Source organism: Ruditapes philippinarum, unplaced genomic scaffold (genome assembly GCF_026571515.1).
Source record: "Ruditapes philippinarum isolate M1 unplaced genomic scaffold, ASM2657151v2 ctg1169_1_1_1_1, whole genome shotgun sequence".
In the NCBI taxonomy this organism is placed as follows: Eukaryota; Metazoa; Mollusca; class Bivalvia; order Venerida; family Veneridae; genus Ruditapes; species Ruditapes philippinarum.
In genome coordinates this window covers 27,550-51,508 of record NW_026859164.1, presented here as the reverse complement: position 1 = coordinate 51,508, position 23,959 = coordinate 27,550, and the positions used below count along the sequence as shown (strand labels likewise).

Here is a 23,959-nt window from a genome sequence, read left to right as displayed (position 1 = left end):
TCCTCAATATTTATTATTAAGGTGCTAGTTTACAATGTTCATCACCAAAAATAAATATAGATTTCTGAGGCATAATGTGCCTTTAAACATTGTATAAAACTGCTGTGCCTTTTCTTCACAGGAAAAAAACAAAGCATATTTAATATATAGGCCTTGGATATTGACTTAAAGATATATTTCCAATATTGACTTAATAAATATATTTCCGACCAAAAAGAATTTTGCTTACAATAATATCTATGAACAAACATTTTATGCTTACATCATTTCATGACAAAACATAATAATTAGTACATAGGTGTTAACTACTTAACATTACATGATAACGTCTTAACAAAACATTCAATGATATCATATACATGTACTCATGAATATTCATGAGGCTAATTAATTCTGTGACGTTTACATAATGTACCGGACAAATAAATACATAAAGTATACCATTATATTCGTGTACCTGGACTGTACTTAATAAATAGTGTAAACATACCGGTATAAACTATTAACATATTGAAATAAATCAACAGTACCATATACTACATTATGAAAAAATCGTCATATATTAGTTAACAAGAATTATCTCTGTTTATTTTGTACTCGTCTCTTGTATATCAATTTGTATTACATGTAAATTCATGGTGAATTAAAACAATGTACTAAATTAATCAAGAGCAGTTCGTAAGACAAAAGGACTGACCATTCTAAGTACTTGATACATCTTATTAATAAATTAACATATTTTTCAGTCAAATTTACAAAAAAAACTTACTAAAAATTGTTTAAAAACATAAGTTATTCAGTACAATATATCAAGTTGACTTTTAGTTAGCAGTGCAAGGGAGACTACTCCAACTTTACTAATATGATATCCTATTGGACAATGTACAAAACTGTAAGAAAAGTCCAGACTGTTTATAGTTAAGTCCAGACTGTTTGGCTAGAACCACTGCAGTGATAAAAAGCATCTAAAAATTTAAATGCCCATCAAGCTTCCCCAGTAAATCCTATTTTCATCCTTTCTCAACATTTTTTTATTTTTCTTTGCTTTTGGTGAGCTGAAAGTACTTCTTTACCATAAGGCTGAAACATAGTTGGCTGTTTTTTACTTATATATTTATTGGTGAATTAGTATTTAGTATGGAAGTCAAAATACCACTTTATTTACAATTTGATACCTTTATTTCAAATTATTTCACATTCAGCTATTCTTCCTTCGGGTGACAGAAATCTAACTGTTTTAAATACATTATTAAAACATTACTAAACACACGTTTGCCTCTTTTTAAGATGAATAAATAGTTAATTTTCTCAGGCATAATGTGCTATTAAACCCTAAGAGCGTTTATCATCATAACAACTTTTATCAATTGGCAGTATACAGTGTAAGTATACACCTATCGGCACTTAAAGGGACTCCACTGAGGTCCAAAAAGGTCCAAAAATGAAATTTGAATTTCTGACATAGACCAAATGTGGCACTGAAAAAAGAAAAATATATGCAAAAGATAATTGAGAAATATACACAGAAGTAAATTGAAAATCAAATTTTTATAGAATTTCTCAGCTTTATTTTAGAGAAAAGAGTTTTCGGTAATTTTCACAATTAAAATAATTATTCTGGAAAAAAAAAATGAGTGAGCGAATGATCTAATTTCTCATACCAATTATTGGGCTAGACCTACATCAAACGGCATAAAAATCTAGAAAAATAATTTCCACTCCTGTCATGTATAAAAACCTCAGTGGAGTCCCTTTAATGACCAGCTAAGCTTAAGTCTTCACAATAAAAAATAAATGTTTTTTTAAATGATATAAGTCAAATGATACTATGATGTAATAATATAAATAATGATGTCATGATATTATGATGTCATCATATATATATATGACAATATCATACATATACAGAAGGATGTCATGATGTATAAACATGTGTATAAAAAGCTGAAAGACTTATGGGTAAATAAATTCTATGATTTATTTTTAGGTGTGTGTGTTTTTGTTTCTATTCTTTTACCAATTTCTGTATCTAATTTTATTACTCACAAGATTTATCAGGTTATGTCCCACAATTTTCATACTAAAGCATAAGATTTTATGCATATTTTGAGACCTGATGGGGTCCCTATAATTTTTGACGGGAAGATTGTAATAATTTTAGTATCCTTCAGAGTGATATGTTTTTTCTCTATTCCTTCCCAACGTTCTTAAATGATTAAGCATAAAAAACAAGACATTAAAAAACAAACAAATTACACCTTCACAAAAACAATTTGGTTATTATGCATAGCACAGTGTTTTTGTTCTTTTTTATGTTTAAAATATTCTGCAATGATTTCCCTTTCTCCAAACTTATATTTTCTTTTGGAGGTCCATACTGCGTAATACTAATTTGCTGACAGAAAAAAATATGTAGAATTTCCTAATTGGATATCAACAACTACACATTCATAAAATATTTCCTTCTTTCTGTTGTTGTAAATGTTGTTGCTGACAGCTCATGTATCTCCAGGAAATCATTGTGATTTTTTCTCTCAACTATCTTTGATCTTTGGTCAAGGTCAACTAACCCCATTTACTAAGCATAAAGCTGATAAGCCAACAAAAGCCTTTCTAATGCCATCAATCAACCATTCCTTGCAGGGCTGTGGAAAATGAAGCAATAAAAAATGCTGTAATATTTAATTAAAGTTAAACAACTATACATACATGAAAAAACATTTTTTTTATCAAATAGAACAGTCGATAATATGGAGGTGTAAGTAAGTAAACCAATTTCTGCATCAGAACCCAAAGCAAGAAGGTTCTAAGCCATATGGAGTCAAGACCATGTTTTCATGTCTTGCCTATTCTGTTTTCAGGATCCATGGTCAAGTGTTTAAAGCCTATGATATTTAATAACATTTAAAACTCAAATTTATTTGCTTGATTCAAGCATCGCCATAGGGAAAATTCTACAGTAACATACTTTGTGGTGACAGTATAGAAATTTTAAGATGGCAGACAATTTGAGGCCATAGAGGAAGGTGATTTTAATTTGGGAATTATTAGTCAAAGCTGGATGTTAAAAATTTTCTAAGTTCTGAAATAATGAAAAAATTAATTTTTTTTACCTAACCATAATGAATTTCATAAAATGGTTCAATCCTGCTATTATAATAATTTGGAGTGTCCACTGTCAATTTTTGGGTTATTCAATACCAAAATAATAACATCAAGTTAGAGTCTGGTTAGACTGAAAGGAATTGCAGGCTGGCATGACTATTCTGATGAAAAAGTCATTTTTGGTGCTATATATAAATCTATTTAACCCATGACCTACTGGTAACAAAAGTCAATACCCTTTGCCACCAGCCATTGCCATCTCGGCCTACAGATCTCTTCTTTTTAAGTAAATATTTGATACACAAAGAAATTACAAAGTCACTAATATTTATGAGCATTGTTAAAAAAGTGTTGTAAGTTGGTATACATAGTTCACTAATTGTGTACCAGAAGCATGAAAGGTTCATTTATGCCACAGTTGTGCCAGCTTGTACCTTTGTACAATTTAGCTGCTTAATTTTATAATTTGATTCTGAAATCCCTCAAACTATACAATGGACAGTTCCAGATTTAAAGTAGGGCCAGTCCATTTAACAAATTCAGCAATGGCAGTATTAAAATATATATAAAATGGAAATAATCTTACGTCTAGTGGCCAGGAGTGTTGAACCATGACTACATGAGATAGAAACTACAGAGAATAATTCATCACTGACTATGTTGATACGCTTCGGTGTCATCGTCTCAGGATCTGACCTCCCTAATCGACCTCTTGCACTCTTACCGAATGAAAATACTTCTGCTTCTAAGAAAGTATAAAAAAAACCCCTCCATTTACTTACTATAACAGATACAACCAATATATTGTTCTTTGAAAATGGTCACAAACCTGAATGTTACTTTAAGAACTTCGAAAAATAATCCTTTGTTTACAATTACATGAATTAAATGCAAGATTTTTTTTCTTAATTAATAAGTCCAAGACAAAGTCAATAGTGGTTTTCTAAGAATAATCTGTGTTTACTGTTTTAGTAAAGATTTTTTGTGTACTAGAAGCATAGAAGGTTTGCTTAAGCCACAGTTGGGCCAGCTTGTACTTTTGTGCAGGATTTTGCAAGATTTTGTTTTATTCAAACAGGTTTAAGTTAAAGGCAAAAGTGATTAATGCAGTGAAATCTTAGATTCATTGAAGCTACACATACAAGTATATATTTAGTGCTGAATACTAAAAAATAAAGCTTCACAATTTCTTAAATTATCTATAATAAGTAAGTGCATAGAGTGATATTGCTTGCACAACTAAATTTCATTAGAATTTAAAATGCATTTTCAAGATCGTATCTTCCAGCATAAAATCTTTTGGACAAATACATGAACCACTTTTGCTTTTATTGCATCTTGGCAATAAGTACCTTAATAGTGATTTAATACATTTGTATTTTGTATAAAAGTAAAATACATTTTGCTACTTTTTCTTAACAAATAATGTCACATTAAGCGCTTCTTTTTTCAAGTGATTAGCACCAAACCTGCTCCGAAACTACATGTATTATTTATATGTTGTTAAATTTTTTTTTGCTTGTTGAAAAAATGTAAAGTTGATTTGTTTCTGATGCCTAATTTAATATCACTGTAACTAAAATACAAATTCTCCTAGAGTACATTGCAAAAAATTTACCTTGCGAGACAGCTGTAGTGAAAGTATCGCCACAGGCAACCATATGTATTTTCACGTCCTTTAATGCCTCTACCTGACTAGCTTGTTTATTATTGAAGTCTGTCTGGTAGCCGAGTTGACCGAACTGGTTAGCACCGCATGTATACAGCTCACCATCAACTGTGTCATATTTAAAGCATAATTTATTAATGAAATAAAATTGTTCATGTTAAATTATGACAAGAAAAAAATATGAGGAGATATTCTAGTGTAGATATCTTTTGATCATTACAAAACATTTCATTTCAAAGAGAACCCTTTCAATTTAAAAGGTAAATTCTTTTCTATTTAAATCTTTGCCTGCTGAATTCTTGTAATGGATTTGACCTGCTATGAACCTGGAATAATCCATTTGTAGGTTAAGAGTCGAGATAATATTGGACACATGTGCTAATACTCAACTGAATGTGCCAAATGTTTATTAAGATATTTCAGAAGCCAGAAAAGACTACCATCTTTTTATTATGACTTACAAATTTAAGTACTATTGAAAAAATGAGTAATGTCTGGTAATGCTAGATAATTTATTGAAAGTTTACAAAATAAGTTGTAATAAAATGAAAAGCAGTATCACCTGTGACAATGGCTGAATGTGAAGTTCCCATGGATACAGTTTTCACTAAGGCATTTCCTATTGGAGGGGAGGTAACTTTTGTAAACTGTCTAACTTCCTCTACCAATCTGATTGTCTGCCCTTCTTGATTGATTTCATCTAAACAACACTTATTGTACCTGAAAATAAAAATTTACAATATTGGTTGTTTAGGCCTCCAGATTCATGTTAATTTTCATAAAAATTGTGAAAATGTATTTACAAGAAAAAAGTTTGTAAAGTTACCATAGGGAAGTAATTTACACATTACAAACTTCACTCACAGCCCATATAAATTTCCAATATGAGATCAAAATATTTTTTTTAAAAATAGCCTTTATTGCTTTAGTAACACAGCAGAAATATGGTTATAAAAACTGAAAAACCAATCATTAATAGCACATAACATGTAAACTATTACTTAAATCTTGAATTTTTTACTTCTCTAATAACCTTAGTAAATTTTTCTCAGGTTTGAGTTATCAAAAACATTTTTGCACATCTGGAGGCATGGAGCTTGAAATAGACTGACATCATTTTTTAAATATAGAATGTCATCATGTCAGAACAAAACAAGTACCTGTTGTTTCCGCAGCAGAAGAGTTTGTTGTCAAGGGTGATAACCATGGAACAATCTACTCCACAATTCACACTACATGGGCTTACCCCTTCCGGAAACTGCACAGCCTGGGGTGTTGTGTGTGAATCTTGAGTGCCTAAACCAAGGCGACCTAAAGGAGAGTGATAATTAATATATCAATATTCTAAATAGATTCAAGGTTAAAGTGGATTTATCTACAATGTAAAACATTTACATGGAAGGGCCCACGATAATGTAAAAACTTTTGGCCCAACCCTTTTGTGTATTGTGTAATTTTGTTGATGTAAATGAATTGAAATATATCTATTATGTAATTAGAATATTATTAATTCAAAATATATCTACAATTGGCACATTTTCCATGATTATTTCAAATATTGATAAAAACAATAGAAATGTATCATTTGGATATTCTTATAATGTCTCTTGAAAAAGAAATGTTAATAAATGATTAAGTATGAACATTTATATGGTGAGAATCAATATTTTGTTCTAGAACAATTTTTTATCAGCTACATATAAACATGTCTTATAAAATAATGTATTTCACTTTTACTGACACCATCAATATATAATTTTATTGTGGTTTATTGTCATGAATGACACTAAATACATGTACTATCATCATTACCATATGACCATATGGTATACAGACATTTCATTACGGACTTATTCACTTTAAAGCGTGTTTTCAACAATGTACATATGTCATTCAAGCTTCATTCCAACTGCAATGTTTTTCAACCCTTATGATACATAATAAAACCATCCTGATTTGATTTTGGAACTTTCCAATAGTAATAGTAATTTCCAATAGTAATTTCAGGGACTTCAGTATAGCAGGATGGCCTTGCTATAATGCCAGTTTATATCAATGCTAACTCTTTAAATTGTAAAATATAAGGCATGCATTTACATATATATATTTGTTAACAATACATGTATGTTCAACCACTTTGATACTTTGGATACAGATAACAAAATATTTTGTTGTAAAGAAATATGATAATACCAAGCAATCTAACTCTGCTCTTAATATAAGAACTAAAATTCTCCCTCCAAAAATTGACCATCAGTTCTTCAACATGCAAAAAAGTAAAACATCAATACAATGGACCTCTGTTTTGTACTCAACTCTTAAAGAAAATTATATGATGTATTAATTTTAGTTTGAGTAGCAGGGTATTGAACTAGCCACCCATGAATTATAAGTCAGGTGAATTTCTTGCCTGTTTATCATCTTTAATCGCAATTGACACTAGGTTTGCAGTGTGTAAGCAACACCATTGGACAATGTGCTTGTTATCAGACCATGTGCTTGTTATAGGACCATGTGCTTGTTATCGGACCATGTGCTTGTTATCAGACCATGTGCTTGTTATCGGACCATGTGCTTTTTTTCATATCCTAATCTATCTCATTAGTTGATAACAAGAGGTTTACAATAACTTCTGATAATTCCCATCTGAAAGTTAAACTTAGACACACCTACTTACCATTATCACCACGCCCCCAAGCAAATACTTCATTCTCATTGGTCACAGCCAAAACATGTGATGCACCACATGACACTTGAACCACCTCATATCCAAGTAAAGCTTCCACAATCTTGGCCTTAAATGAAATGAAATCCATGAAACCTTTACTGTGGAAATAAATCTATGTAATTCATTGCACACTTTACAAATTGAGTTATTAAAGATACTTTATATGCAACACAAAATGTTAAAATAAGAATAAGCTAATGTCCAGAAACTTACAAATTAGGCTTAAACTTTAACCTACATAGTTTTACTACATGTATATCAATGTTTACTGCATAGTATCATTTATCAAAATTTAGTATTTTGTTATAGTAAATAAAGTACAAGCATTTTAGTCATGGAGACATTGCATTTTTAGTCAGCAAAGGAAAAACAATAAAGGAACTTCTGTATATTTCAGACAACCCTGTTGTGGTTTTTAGCAAGAGTTAACGTGTATAATATTAGTAAACATGTACTTAACAATTTTTTTTTGGGTTTTACAATTATTACATGCAAAGAAGCAAACAGATCAATGGCCCCACAAAGTGAAATATTTAAAAATAGTTAAGTTCATTTTTTTTCATTGATTTTTAATCATTTTCTATTGAAACCTGAAAATTATCCAACCTTTCCTCAGGAGAACTGTATACTAAAACTTCTTAATCAGGAATACATAATGCCTTTGTAATAGAGACTTACAAACTAACAATAAAACGTAACTACGCCACAAGTACAGGGCCAACCTGAAGCTCTTAGCAGCTTATTCAGAGTCTATGTTGCATGCTACTCAATGTGACTGTTTAAAGACTGAAATCCCCTTACCCACAAATAGATTGATCCAATACAAAGCAGGGTAAGTCCATTGCAAGAATTCAGAAGGGTAAAGGATATAATTGTTAGAAAAAATTATTTTCATCAGCCCACATACCTGAGTAACATCATTCAAGTTGCCATGACCTAGACAGCCATTGGCGCCACTGCCATAAGTCATCAAGATCCCTCGGTCTGTCAGGCATGCTGTAAACAGGTCCCCACAAGCTACATGTTGTATGGCTACTGCTGACTGACCTTCCAGAAACCGTGGTATGAATCCTGGAGTGGTCGTGTCAAGAGATCCTGGTATGAGTGAATCAGCCCCGACACCTGGTGACTTTACAGAAGGATAAAATAAATTTACAAGGTAAAAGATAGCATTTACATTCCTATTTGTAAGGTAAATATAAATATCTTTTTCTTTGTCAAAAAAGGGATGAGGGAGTCTATAAGGGGAGGGGTGTTCATTGAGAATAATAGTATTTGCCTTTTATCTCTATATAAAATCTAAACTTTTAAACAAGAAAATGATATCTTTCCAACCATGAACCAAAAATATGATAAAAGTACCATAAATAAATGAATAAATCATTTCTTATCCTCATAATGGGTAAACACATCTTTGCAATTAAATGTAGATGGTACAGTTTTTGTATACAGGTAATAGTTATAGAATATATACGAGGACTTTACCGGCTGGTATCAGCGCATGGGGCGACAACAAGGGTCAATCATAGGAAATTAATCGAGACAGAACGTCGAGATTAATTTCCATGATTGACCCTTTTGTCGCCCCATGCGCTGATACCAGCCGGTGAAGTCCGAGTATTTATTCTGTAACTGTTTTATCGCATGACCATCTTCTCTCGTAATATTTTCTTTATTTAAAAATATAAATATTTTAAGAAATATCTACAGAAATACACCATTAGATGCCGTTGAAGGAACTGGACATAAATAACCATTTCACGAGGTAAGTTGATGCATTTTTTCTACATGCGAAATAATAATCATCTTTTTAGCTCATTTTCAAAATATAATCTAGGAAATATTGTCGATAAGTATCCCGGTGTATATGTCAGAGGTATATCTTGAACGCGTATTTTTTTTTAAAACTAACGACAATGTAGTGATTTTTTCTTAAAGGCACATTATGCCTCCTTTTTATTAAATTCTTTAGAAATGTAAAACACAAGTCATGTTTAAAAATGTTTTAATAATGGATTTAGAACATGTAAGATATTTGTAAGTAGTGCTGAATGTGCAATAATGTCTCGTAAAGGTAGCAAAATGTAAACAAATAATATTTTGACTTCCATACAAAATACTAATTCATTATAATCATACCAATTGCCAGCAAAGCAAAAGATGCAAAGATAGTTCATTCACATGGCAAATAAGTATTTTTTGTGGAACTTGTAACTAGACACCAAATATTAAAAATTTTGAGAAATAAAAATGATAGCATTTCTGACGCATAATGTGCCTTTAACACTACTTCCATCTATTAATAATTACGCTAGAATATTATGTTCATATACGTGTAGTGATTTACTGAATGGCTTACTGGTCAGAATCTCCTGTAAAACGAAGGCATTGTTTAAAGTAAAAAAAAGAAGAATAATTTGATCATTGTTTCAGATTTGTCCTCGAGGTCAGGATGCAGAAAATGGCGATTACTTTCCACTGGAGTCAACATCTTTATAATAACTGCATTTTCAGGTTTTGAAAAAAAAGATCGAGATGATATATAAATATTTTTTTTTTAAAAGTTCTGTAAACTGTGTAATGTTTTGTTTTGCTCTTTTTCAGGTATGCTCACTTTATTATTTGAAATAAAATAATAAACTGGGCATGCGCGAGAAAGTGTACTGATACCTCATTTAGAGCACCCCAAAGCGTACTGATACCTCATTTAGAGCACCCCAAAGTTTTCCAATACTGAAATTTAGAGAACGCCGATCTTCAAAGGAAAGTTGTGGCGGTCATGCGATAACAAAAGGAAACCTTCAAATTCACAAGAAGTTAAGGATATATTTTTACCTCCCAGTTGAAGAGTCGACCATTCTTTGTGACAGCAGCTTTTTGTGTTCTACCAGCAGACACCTCTACAACTTGTGTATCATTGGTGGGTAGTGGTAGCTTGATTGGTGTGTTAAATCCACCACCCCAACAGTAAACACTACTCATAGATTGTGGCTTGCTTGGCAGGGAATCTGAGGAAAGAGGACTTTGTGTAAGTTTCAAACATAAAATAGTGAGTTATGGCATAAAATTTTTTTTTCTAATTCTTATAGTTCATGAAAAGAATTATGGCTTATTAGTCAATCTAACACTACAGGACAGCATCGAAATGATTTGGCTGGTTACTTTTATTATCTAGAAATTCAAATATGATTTTATATATAGAAACTATAAATAATTTTTATATATTAAATATATAGAAACTATAAATAGTTTATGAAATTTCTTTCTCCAGTTAGTTTAGATGTTATATTTTTGCTACAGAGCATTAGGCTTATACAAGATGCTTTTTTACAGTATCATTCTGATGTAATTGTCCCATAAGTTATTATACCATTCCAGTTTTTTTTGTATTCAATTTTCATGGATGAAATCGCTAAAAACTCATTTCATACTGTTTTATTTAATTATCTCAATACATTTAATACAATGTCACACAATTAATATCCTATTTTTATAACATACTTTTACTGCTTTTGCGACTCCGTAAAAATGGTATTGCATGGCTGTGCATATAATTTGATGTGACGTCATCACTGCGGTATACCGTACCCCGGATATTGCTCGATATTACGAGGACTTTCATCCTATTTCGCGACTTTGAACGGGGAACGAAGGTAAGTTCAGCAACGATATTTTCCAAACTAATGACTATTTCATTTATCTAAACGGGTTTTATATATCTAGAGGTATTTTTGTAGCTCTAAAAGACATTAAAGTATTATAGGTATTTGTGAAATTGATTAAACAACTCCTAAACGATCCGCTGCTCACTAGAAAATACTGACCGCGATACTGTAGAATCGTTAGAAGTTGTTATATTACCAATATAAAAAAAATTGAATCGAGCAATTTTTTTATTCACAATCCAAGTATGCTTTGTCCAAATTTCAGGCAAAAAGTGTGAAAGTACAAACAGATACAGGCCAAAAAAGATACAAGAAAGTGTCCCGAGTATTGATTTTAAGTGTACAGAGTATTGCAAAATAGCACAACTTACGTGTACAGTGTATTGCAAAACAGAATGAGCGCATTAGTATGGAAAATCGATATTTTTGTCTATTATTTTTGTCTATTTTACGTCTGTTTATCGATTCCATTTTATTTTGCTGATAACGTACTGTTGATATGATATTTAAAATCACTCTATGGATGAAAAAAGTGTGCAGGGTCGGAAGCAGGGTCGGTAACAGGGTACAACCATCAAAATTGACGATAAAATCTTTAAATACATGTCTCAAGAAAATGTGTTTTTGAAAAGAAGAAGAATAAAAAACAAATTTAGATGACATTAATAATAGTTTTTTACAGGGCAAGTTTGCCTTAAGAAACATATCGACACACTTTCGGGCTTAAATTACGCCGTCCAAGCATGCCGGTATCGTCTTAACATTTTACTGCATGAGCATATTGCGAAAAATGGCTGTCTTCATTGAATTAAACCTCCTGTTACAAGTTCAAACTGCTATAAAACTATAAAAAAATGCTTCAATACTGATCAAACTGGGTACAAATGTTGGCTGGACCATAGCCTGTGGAATAGCTAAAATTTTCAGTTACCATGGCAACGGGAAGACGTCTCAAAATTGCCAAAAATCTCTATTTTGCGTTGTTTTTTTCCCATAAAAACTGATTTCAAGTGCAGCAACTTCTCAATTGATTGAGATAAAGTCTAAGGCTTTTCGGCTTTGATTACACGGCATTTTTAAATCGACCTGAGGCCATTTTACCCCCGCCCCCACAAGCCCAAATCTCGGCGATTAGAGGGGCTACTGCCCCACTTTAAACGCCCAAACAAAAGGGGCACATCCCCCCTGTGGCACCCCTTGATGTACCTCTTTATTGGGGGGGGGGGGGTTGGCATCGAAAAAGTGATCACTCTTTTGAACAACATTTCTCAAACGAAGAAAACAGTGTTTGGGGCTTAAATAGTGCATGTTTTACACTATTGAGGCCTCAAAAGGGGTGTGGTGTGAAGCCTTCAAAACACACCTTTATGAAGTGAAAGGTTATAAGGAACATAACCTTTTTATTGCATCTGCTGCCCTTTATCATAATCTTATTAAAATCCATTATTCGGTTTTTGAGCTGTACCCGGTCGGCAGTCATACGGTAACATATTGCTAATGACGTAACAATTTTCACGTGCAGATGGTCTGCCGTTGCTAGAGTGCAGGTGCAAAATGACGGAAAGTTACCTTTATATGGATTTTTTGCATAGTAGGAAGCCAGTTGATATTAGATATTGGCACATGTCACGGTTCAGAACTGTTCACTATTTCGGGGTGATTATGTGTAAGCGGCGAGATAGCTCAGTCGGTAGAGCCGCAGTACGGTACTTTGAGGGTCCCGGGAATTAGTGAACTGTTCTGAACCGTGACACACTTGCTCAATAATGTCTACTATTGACAATCTTGAGGCAGCATTTATGCACTTTGGATGCATTTTTTACTATTTAAAGTAAGATATGCAATAATTATTAACAAAGTCTGGAAAGGTTGATAGCAACGAGAACTTTGTAAACACAGAAAATTGCTGAGTTCGTTCGACTGAGATTTTTCATGAGCAGGAATGGAATACTGGATTATTTGCAGATGTTTCCAGTAAAGAACCTCCGAACTCTGCCTATTCTGCACATATAGTGTAAATAAGTATACACAATAAGATATATTTAAGATTAAATGTGATAAATACTCTGTGTTTACTACTTGCATTTACTCGATATTAATAACCAATACTCGTTACACTAAAGGCAATACTCGTGACACCGGCGGGCAACTCCAACGCAATACTCGGTACACTGACATGTGTATTTATTCTCAAAATGCACTGTCATCTGAGGTTCTATTGTTGATTGAACATTTACAACATAAACATTATCATCATTAACACATTTCACTCGATTCAAATTTTTCTTTTAAGGAAGTTTAAGCAGAAAAACATCAAATTTGACTGATCCGAGCTCATTTATCACGTGAGCAAAGAGACAAATTTTACCTCCTAATTACATTTCAAAGCTATTTCTAAACTATTTTGGGTTTTCAGTAACTAGAGAAATAATCGAAGTATTTGTTTTGCTATAAAATTTATATCAAACCAATTCAAAATGACTAAATATCGTCACTAAACTTACCTTCTTTCCTCGTTCAAAGTCGCGAAATGGGATGAAAGTCCTCATTATATCGAGCAATATCCGGGGTACGGTATACCGCAGTGGTCATAATATGCATTATACAAACAGAGTTTAAAGACATGTTAAATGTTTGCACTACACTATGGACAAGTCAATGAAAAATGTTACTTCTTCATTTTTAAACAGTCTTTAGTTTGGGTATGTGATAAAAAGAATATCATATTTGTGTAGGTTCATTACTGATTTAATTGAACTTTCTGAAGGAGGCTCGCATTATATAATTTTATTGAACTCATTCAAATAATTCAGTATTTACCCTACACTCATTCAATATCTACTATTCTAAACTTACCTCTTACACTTACGGCACTGCCTCTTAATCTATTCCTGGCAGTTGATGGTAATGCAGGGGTCACTGGTCTGTGCATTCTAAAAATATACCGATTTTATTTTCATCATTAGATTTTTGATGGAAATTAAAGTTTTAGTTTGTATTTGTTAGGCATTTCTTTGAAATACTTCAGAAAACATTATCCTTTTACACTGCCATGCTAATGGAACTATATTTCATAATAAATAATGAAGGAATTCTTTAACATTCTAACATTACCTTGTGCATGTAATTTTGTAATTTTTGCATTTGTTGGTAATTTTTCTTTATAACGCAGTACATGTAATTCTTCTTTATAATAAGCAAATAATTTATACATTACCTTGCACATGGAACTTTTCCCATGTCTGTATGTATATTAATGAGAGCATTGATGATGATTGGCTGTGCCATGATCTGATTGATGTCTGGTCTTTTATTTGGGTCAAGGTGAAGCATACTTAGTATCAGGGACCGTAACTCTTCACTATAATGTTCTGATATTGGCGCAAATGTGCCTCTCATTATTTTCAAGATCAAGGCTGGCAAATTCTGTAAAAAATAAAAAATTCAGTAAAAAATCAAAATGGTTCAAATTTTACATTTCATATTGTTAACTTTACAGCATGAAATTTTTTCTATGTAAAACAGTACTTCAAACAGAGACTGACATTAATTTTATGCAAAGTCATTTAAACACATCAATCTATGGCAAAGCTACAGCCAGAAAAGCAAGTAAACTTATTTTTTTAACCTCTGACTCTTAAGTATGTCCTTAATTAAGCTCTAGTTCTTCTACACTACCATGTACTTAGTGCCTCAATGAAATTGAAGTATAGTCCAAGATCATTGAAAATCCTTTGATCTATGGCAAAGTTACCGACAAGATTCAGAGCAAAACCATACTGCACCAATATATTATCACCTTAGTACAATAACTGGGCAACACCTATTCAATTTAGGAGAACTTAATGCATAAATGCACTAAGATGACAGTATGTGCAGAAATCAAACAGCCATTAAGAGAACTTCTTTGAACATACTCCGAGCAGGCCTGTAAACAAGTGTTACCAAAAAAAATTACACCTGTTTATTACATGCTTTTCGGTGGTTTATAGAAATATATCAGTGATATAAAATTGGTAATTTCACTGTTTGAAACAGTGAAATTACCACTTTGATAATTTCACTGTTTTGAATTTAAGCCCCTTACGTTGTTTCAGTGAAATACCAGCGTGCACAGTACTGGGTACCAACTTAATGACGTGACATCATAAATGACGTCACGTTGTATTATTATTTGGCGCGCTTTTCATTCAGTATTAGGTTTAATGTCTTTTTAAAACGTTTCTTTGCATGTAATAAAAAGAAAATTTGTTTAGTTTAGTGTAAGATCAAAATTTATTACATGCTTTTCGGTGGTTTATAGAAATATATCAGTGATATAAAATCTGGTAATTTCACTGTTTGAAACTGTGAAATTACCACTTTGATAATTTCACCGTTTTGAATTTAAGCCCCTTATGTTGTTTCAGTGAAATACCAGCGTGCACAGGACTGGGTACCAACTTAATGACGTGACGTCGTAACGACGTCACGTTGTATTATTATTTGGCACGCTTTTCATTCAGTATTAGGTTTTATGTATTTTTAAAACGTTTCTTTGCATGTAATAAAAAGAAAATTTGTTTAGTTTAGTGTAAGATCGAAATATATTTCACTTTGTGAACACCAAAAATTCATATTTCACTCGTGGCTGCGCCACTCGTGAAATATACCTTTTGGTGCTCACTCGGTGAAATATATTCCGATCTTACACCGAACTAAACAAATATCCTCTATATATTTCACCTTGTGAACACCAAAAGTTCATATTTCACTCGTGGCTGCGCCACTCGTGATATATACCTTTTGGTGCTCACTCGGTGAAATATATTCTGATCTTACAGTGAATTAAACAAATATCCTCTATTAAAAGAAAAGACTTACCGCAGCTTCAAATGCTCTCTTTAAACTGGCCAACTCATACAGTACACATCCTAGAGCCCAGATGTCACTCTTTTGATTATATCTTTGTTACAAGTCAAGGAAAATCTTCACTAAATTTTAATATCATAAGGCATGAATTTATCTTGAATACTCCAATAGCAAGTTGAATGTCAACTGAATTTATGCTTCAATCAATTGCAACCAAAGTCCTAACCCCTAGCAATTTGGAAAATACATGTAGAAGGGGAGAATAAGCAATGATTTTTGTGCTCAAGTGGAATAGCAGGGCATTTATGAAGCTTTAGATGGGATTTCGCCAGCTGATTGCTAGTACAGTGGTCTTTATCAGGACTTTTAGGAATCTTAAATTCAAAAGAGTATTTCCAGGAGGGGTAGGGGCCATGAGTTACAATGAACTAGTTCATTAGCAAAAAGATAAGATTAAACTTAAAACCTCTAAATAAGAGTAATATGCAATTTTGAATACAATATACAAAAAAGTCCTGGTTTCTTTTATCACATGATGTTTCAAAGTCAGAAAAAAGCAGCAAAATCACTGTTTAATGGGTAGTTTTTAAACACATGTTAAATAGTAATAGTAACCTCATGTGTTAAAGCTGCCTTCATTGGAAAACAATAAGATATTTCAGTAATTTTTTCTTGGTAAAAGTGCATGAAATCACTGTTCAGCCTTCTTTAAAACAAAATCCCGAGTTTCCATTGAAATGCAAAATTATTATGGATAATATTGCCTTAGAATCAGAAATGCTAATAGACACTATGATTTCTATCTACATATTATATACAAAGGTAATTCTGACATTATATCAAGGATACGGTTTGCCTTCACATAGTTCTGGTGATATATAACATGGCGTACCCACAACCTGAAAAAATACAATAATAATACAACAATAATATTATTTATACATCATTTTCCAATCTTCACATCTTGAAATTCGAAAATGAATTATCATGACAAAATTAAATATATCCCCCCTATGAAGTTTCAATTTGAATTTTGAGGTATTAAGTGATTAAAACAAAGGAAATGGGGAGAAATGCAAACTGACAGGCAGAAAAGTGCAAGTTAAATGTTTAAGTTTCGTGGAACACACAAGATGCTCCTTGCAAATCATATGCAAATCATATGCAATCAGTCCTCAATTTCCACACCAAATTACATGTAAACTGAAATCAGAAATACCAAAATAAGAAGAATAATTTTGTTTCTGTTTTTTATTTCTAATTTGAGTTACAGTGTATAACTCTTTTAACATAATTAAACTCATTATAACAAAAGATTTTCTAACTGATTTTTTTATTCTTATTATACATACTGTATAGGCTTTGCTTTTACTGCTTAGAACTTTTGAGATACCAAAGTCCCCAATTTTCACCACTTTCTTTTTCTTGTCCAGCAATATATTCTGTGTTTTTAGATCTCTGTGAAGAATTTGTTTAGAATGAACATGCTGTATGGAAAGTAACATCTGTGCAAAGAACAGCAAGATTTCCTGAAAAAAGGGAAGAAAAGCAAAGTTTAAGTGTATGGTTTCTTGCACAATTTCACATTTTTTCTATTTTGGCACACTTCACGTTAACCTATTGTAAATTAACATAACAGTCTTTTCCTGAATTTGGGGCATTCCATTTCAGTGATAAATTAACAACATTGAATGGAAATCTATGAATACTTTAGAAATGAACTTATACTCAAATGTGTATTATCAAGATAAGTAACATGCTGTTTTAACCTTGATTCTTCCATAAAAATGTGCATGCTGGTATACATTTTTGTACATTAAAAGAGAAGAAAACATGCATTCACAGATAAAAGCATGCTGTTGTTGCATGTTTTTAATATGCATGATTCAGGGTGCCATGTAAAAATAGCTTACTCAAGTTACTGCCATGATAGACCCATTAATTTTATTACAAAATGTATCAATATATAATTACATGTAGTGTCAAAGGACATCTAACTAGCATGAAGAAAGCATAACAAAATATAAGTTTATTTATATGAAAGACAGATAGCAAAACACTAAATAAGCAAATTTAAATTACTTTTTTTATGTAAGAATATCACCAAGGAACTGTTTTTCATGCATTAACATTTTCAGAAGCCCTGAGCCTGTCAAACCAGATAATGCTCCCAAAATAGCTATGGGTTTAAAATCATTTCCATGTGCAGATGTTAATGCACCTAAAAACATTTTTAAAGGTATTAAAGGTTTTATTCTAAACCCTTTCCAATGAGAAATTTTCATGAAAATATTTGTAAGATTACCTCCTCTTCTAAGAGCCTGTTGTTCTGTGACTGTAAATAGTCCAATAGAGTTCCACCTTAAAGATAAATAACAAAGACACATTGAGAAAAAAAGAACACAATTCAGGAAATCTACAATTGCTCACTTCAAAAGCACTTTCCTAATCCTTACAATGAACCTTTTCATTTGAAAAGGCTATAGTCAGCTAGTTTTTTTAAGGTTCAGCAGCCCTGGATATGCCTGAAAGGTCCCTGTGGTCATTCACTGACCTTCTTGTACACATGTCAAATGCTGACATTCCTTACCCAAAGAATTCTCCTCATGTATTCACAGTAATGGCATATCTTTAAACCAAACACAATAAGAATATTTGTGAAATTGTGTCAATGATGAATGCTTTTTGATGTACTTTAAGCTAAAAACATTGCATCACAATAAGGAAACCTATATTTTTTTAACACTGTTACTTGACTCCATTGATATGAATGATGAAACTCCACCCACAAGAAGATGTCAATCCATTCTCACAGAAAATGTAAGATATCAGTCACTATAAATGGATCTGCTATCAGAAATACGCTGTGAGAAATGATTAATAAATGTGACAGAAAGAATTTATAGCTATATGCTTGACATATATATTTTCTATGAGCATAGAAATCACTTTACTACATGTTAGAACATTAATTTAATTTCATACCTTGTGCATATTCCATCACGATCATAAGAGCTTTATCCTCGAGAAAATTCTCATAGTATTCAATAATATTTGGATGACTCAACATAGACAACACCTTAACTTCATTTAGGGCAGACTGTCTCTCATCCTTGGTCATCTGTTCTACTGGAATCTGCTTAATTATCACATGCTTCTTGTCACTTAACCTCTTACATAAATGTACTGTCCTGAAACAAAAATGTGAACATAGGATAATATAAGTGATTTGAAAAACAAAAGCTGCCAGTAGGACTGAAAGATGGCTTGACTATTTTTGCATGTCAGACTGGTGTTTCAGTCACTTTTAGCCATGCCAGACATTTCTATATGGCATTGGGAGTTCCAGATGAGTTGACTCAGTGTTGAGTCAATGAGTGCAAACCAAAGGTCTCATTTTAGTACATTTTATGAATGAAACCTGTACGAAATTTTACTCCTGTAATTTTGCCTAAAATACACCTGTTTTTCTGTTAAAAAATACAGCTGTATTTTTCTTCAGTTTTGATAAACATATAGCAAATTACACCTGTTTTTTCAAAAATACACCTGTTTTACACCTGTACTATGAACGAAATATGTAAATTAACCGTTTTTTTCTACGGGTCGAAAATACAGTTGTACTGTTTTACAGCTGTTTAAAATACAGGTGTAAAATTTTACAGGTCTAAAAATACAGGTGTAAAATTTTTTCAGCTCAAATATACAGGTGTAAAATTTTACAGGTCAAAAATAAAATACAGGTGCATTTATCATTTAAGGGATGAAAACCACACATAAATGCAAACATATTTGGCATGTTTGGTGCAAATATCTTTTTCATTGGGATAAATACACTTTGGTCAGAAATTTGGTGCTTTTGTTGCTACTCAATCTTTAAAAATAAGAAATGGTTGAGGAGAAAATATCCTTTTACAAGATGTAGGTACAAATAGCAGACATTATACAATCACAATAGTTCACAATGGCACTGTGTGCCAAGGTGAGCAGAAATATCACTGAACTAGAATCACTATCACTAAATATGGGGATAAATATAACAAATTTTCACTTTGTCTTAAATGGATTACTATATTTTATTACATTCTGTTACAGTCTTGCACTACTGATACTGCATCAATAAAATCCAAGTCATGAATAACACTGTTTGAAGAAAAATTCACAAATGCTTATAAAGTTTTTTTTCTTGTAAAAATTTATTGCCAGTATTTGCAAAATTAATGTCTACATATATAGGTACTTGGAATTAAGCCTTTGCAAGTGTTTTCTCTTCTTAACTGGTCCCCGGTATTGTGATTTAAGATCCTGTTTAAAGCAGCTTCACCTGAATCAAATAAAACATCATTAAATGAATACAAAATGATAATCATGTAACTTTCAATGCTTGCATTTTGTACTAATGTCATCAATGCACATATTCAGTGCCTGACCAATTCATTTTTTTAAATATGTACCAATTAACTTCAACCTATAATTATGTTTTGACAATTAATGAATACATGACTGTTTTAATTTTCCTACTTAATGCATTGCTTGATAAAAGATATTTACTGAGCTGTTTATATTAGTGGTAAACTGGTAACTTAACTTTATTAATTAAGGTGCAACTTTTAAAGAGACTTATTTTGTTTAACAATGAATTTCTGTCAAAACTATTCCAATTAGTTCAACTACAATTTCGTTTTACCATGTCTGTTTTAGTCCTTTGCTTTGTTTCATGTAGATCAACGTCTCTGGGGGGTGTACTGTGACCTTTAAGAACAAAATTCATAGTTCATTATAAAAGATATGAAAATAAATTATGACCTATTAATTAGAAGTTAAGTATAAATGTATTTTATATCATCTCTTCAAGACTGTATTCAAAAATATAATGCAGTTAACAGTCAATATTGTAGTATCTAATTAAATGCTATTGGTGACAAAATTTACATTTAAAAATTATTTTCCAACTAGGTAAATAGAATGTAAAATATTATTTTTTTTTCAGAATAAAGTTGATAAAAATAATTGATAGCAGACCTGAAATAATACTTGTTTTTTGCATAAATGTATCCAAAGATTATTACCTGATTTTTTTATGATTCTGGTTTTCATCTTCTTGTCCAAGGTTCAAATTTCATTTGCAACCAGCATATCCCATAATCTAGAATATTGTCATTTTCATTTACAAGAGTGTAGCCTTGATTTTTTTCTTTGAAAAGTTTAAGAATTTACATCCAAATATTTTATACAAAATATTGCCTACAACATTGCTTATATCTCCACAATTTCTTATTTATCAATAAGATCCTTTGTGATACATGAGCACTCTACTTCCACAAATACCTCAGATTTCAAATTTTACAACTGTAGAACTGGACTGATTCATCATGCATAATGTTAAACAGGGATATTCCTTAAATCAAAGCACCCATCATTTTACTTTCACAATCATATAGACATATGAGAAAAAAAAGTGTAATGTAGAATTTCAAATTCATAATAAGTTTTTAAAGATAACTTTGCAATGTCCTTCTAAACAGACTTCATTTAAAATCTATAAAGTTGTTTCCCCCCAGAAAAAAATCAAATGGAAGAGTCTGGACTGTAGAGAATTTATGGTGGGAAAACAGGTGGTTACCATTATCAGACTGGTCAGTGCAAAGTGTAAAATCAGTCAGTTGTGTAAAATCATTGTAGAGTAGTAGAGGCAGTGTTTATTTATTTATCCTATTTAACAGGTCATTTATATTACAAACTAGATTGAGAGAGCTAAATGTATGAGTTTATTTCATACACAATTAACTTTACAGAGTGAAGAATAACTCATAATGTCTGCAAATTTGGAGTCTTGAATAAGAACATGTACCAGTTTGTTGTTGTTATAGTTTTTGTTGTTGTTCCTTTTTATACTTAAAAGAACAACAAAGACAGGCTTTATTATTTATTTTAAAACTAAATAATCATATACAATGTACATGTATATTCAAATTTAGATAGCACTCTTAGTTCAAAGTTGCTTACATTATGAATGTTAAAAATTAAATCCTAAATGTAAATAATGTGCATGCAGTCTGTACAATTGCATCAAAGATATTAAAGTATTTAAATAAGAACAATTTCTCTAACAGATTTTCTTAGTGTGTATTGTACATCTGTATCATTGAAAATACAGTTGTAGTTTTGGACTTAGATTATTTTCAGCACAAAATATCAGCTCAATATTTTCTAAGTATCAGAATTACATGTGTACATCTAAAACACAGGTCTTGTCTCAAAAATACACCTGTAAAATTGTTAAAATACACCTGTATTTCTTAGTCGAAATGTCAAATTCAGCAAACACAGGTCCCTAAGACCTGTATTTTTACAAAAACAGGTGTTTTTCAGTCGTCTTACAGTTGTAAAACAGGAGTTTTTTTTGTACGGGAACTGCATGCCTTGAATGAAGTCATTTGAATTCGCTTTTATGAATTTATACGCTATTGTAAGAAAATTGACATGGATGTAATGACATTAATTTCCATTAAGCCAAATTTAAGGTTACTTAGAATTTTAAATATGATAGAATATGCAAAAAAAAAATATCTGACATGTGTTTTGGTTCCTGTTGGAATATCCATCTCTCGGGTACCCGCTTCCACCCCATGGGCCGCAACTTGGCAAACCTAGTTACGCTCTAATAGACAGGTCCCCTTGGGACAGATGTTGTGATCCGTACAACAACATATGACAGATCAAAAGACAGAATTATATTCTAAGTTCAAATTCAAAAGGATTTTGTACCAATCCAAACCCATCCTTAAGAGGTAAAGGTTTTTCAAAAGGATCCTGAAGAGTGGATCAAAAAGAAATAAAACAAGCATTTGAGGACAAATAGATTAAATTTATTATTTCCACATTAAAATATTGTAAATACACAAGTTTAAGCATAAATTATCTATATTTATTATTACAGGGGCCACTAAAATAAATGACTGTTTTAATTTTATAGACAGACTTTTTCTTTTAAACAATTTAATTTTTGTAAAATTTGGGTTAGATAGATCTTATAGTTTTCTAACACATCAAGTTTTTTCACCTTAAACAAACAAAATATTCTCCTAATATAGCGTAGTATAGAGAAACATTTAACTAATTAAAATTGTAAAATGTGAATATCCGAAATACTATATCCGTTTACTATTCATCTAATGAAGTTTTCACAATTACCCGTATGCACCTCTGCCTACAACTCTTATCTTTTCGTAGTTTTCCATGACTATTTAGAGTCACATAACTGTTGCTGCTATGAAATAAAGAATTAATTAAATGGTCAAATTGCCGAATGTTTACTATTTTGACAGTAATTGACTATCAACATCCGGTAGACTGGTTTTTTCCTTGGTGAGGTCTAAACCCCGGCACTTCTCCTATTTCTCAAAACTTGGCGCGCCTCTATAAGCTTCTTTTATTCTTTGCCCTGATAAAAGTAGTAAAAGCAATGGAATGAACAAAATTACATGAAAATTGCAGACTATTTGATCGAGTCTGTTCATGACGGATATTGGAAAAATGCAACATCTCTCTTGCACCTCATGCTGGCTTAAAAGGGGTATTCAATTTGAATTATCAATATGTCTGATTTTAATATTCATTGATTGACTCATTGATTGATTAATTGATTGACTCATTGATTGATTGATCAATTAATTAATTCATTCATTCATTTGCTTTTGCTCAACACATTTATAGCTACTTTTGTCAAGTACAAAAATCTTTTGCACAACACATTTGAAATGTGCAGATAACTCAAAAATTGTAATAAGCAGTTCATGTACATGCACCTTGTTTGATTTTAAGTTCATATTTATATGACTTTTATTCCGAATTTACAGGTGACAATTTTTTATGTCAAGTTACAATGTATGCCATTTTTCAGCCATTAATTGGATATTTTTTTGTTGTCTTGGTTTACTT

The 23,959-nt window shown here is 31.6% G+C and overlaps 1 protein-coding gene and 1 long non-coding RNA gene across 2 annotated transcripts; both read right to left on the bottom strand.

The window, feature by feature from the left end:
* Positions 1-926: 926 nt before the first annotated feature.
* Positions 927-23,377, bottom strand: LOC132755498 (serine/threonine-protein kinase Nek8-like). The gene is made up of 16 exons (XM_060746377.1): positions 23,213-23,377; positions 19,004-19,209; positions 18,324-18,379; positions 17,371-17,547; positions 16,868-16,917; positions 16,031-16,112; positions 14,385-14,593; positions 14,024-14,100; positions 10,338-10,510; positions 8,410-8,631; positions 7,452-7,569; positions 5,935-6,085; positions 5,337-5,494; positions 4,724-4,882; positions 3,692-3,850; positions 927-2,645 (listed from the first exon to the last, which is right to left on the bottom strand). The coding sequence occupies exons 1-16, from the start codon at positions 23,257-23,259 to the stop codon at positions 2,623-2,625; spliced, it is 2,067 nt and encodes a 688-aa protein (XP_060602360.1). The 5' UTR covers positions 23,260-23,377; the 3' UTR covers positions 927-2,622.
* LOC132755507 (uncharacterized) lies at positions 19,441-22,626 on the bottom strand. The gene is made up of 3 exons (XR_009629223.1): positions 21,088-22,626; positions 20,706-20,770; positions 19,441-20,342 (listed from the first exon to the last, which is right to left on the bottom strand). It is a non-coding gene; the product is annotated as an uncharacterized LOC132755507 (long non-coding RNA).
* Positions 23,378-23,959: the final 582 nt, after the last annotated feature.

Coding starts and splice junctions, on each gene's coding strand:
- LOC132755498 (XM_060746377.1), bottom strand. CDS start 23,259: ATGGAAAACTACGAAAAGATAAGAGTTGTAGGCAGAGGTGCATACGG. Junction 17,548..18,323: donor ACAGGCTCTTAGAAGAGGAG/GTAATCTTACAA, acceptor CCCTTTTTTCAG/GAAATCTTGCTGTTCTTTGC. Junction 5,495..5,934: donor TTCTGCTGCGGAAACAACAG/GTACTTGTTTTG, acceptor TTTTATTTTCAG/GTACAATAAGTGTTGTTTAG.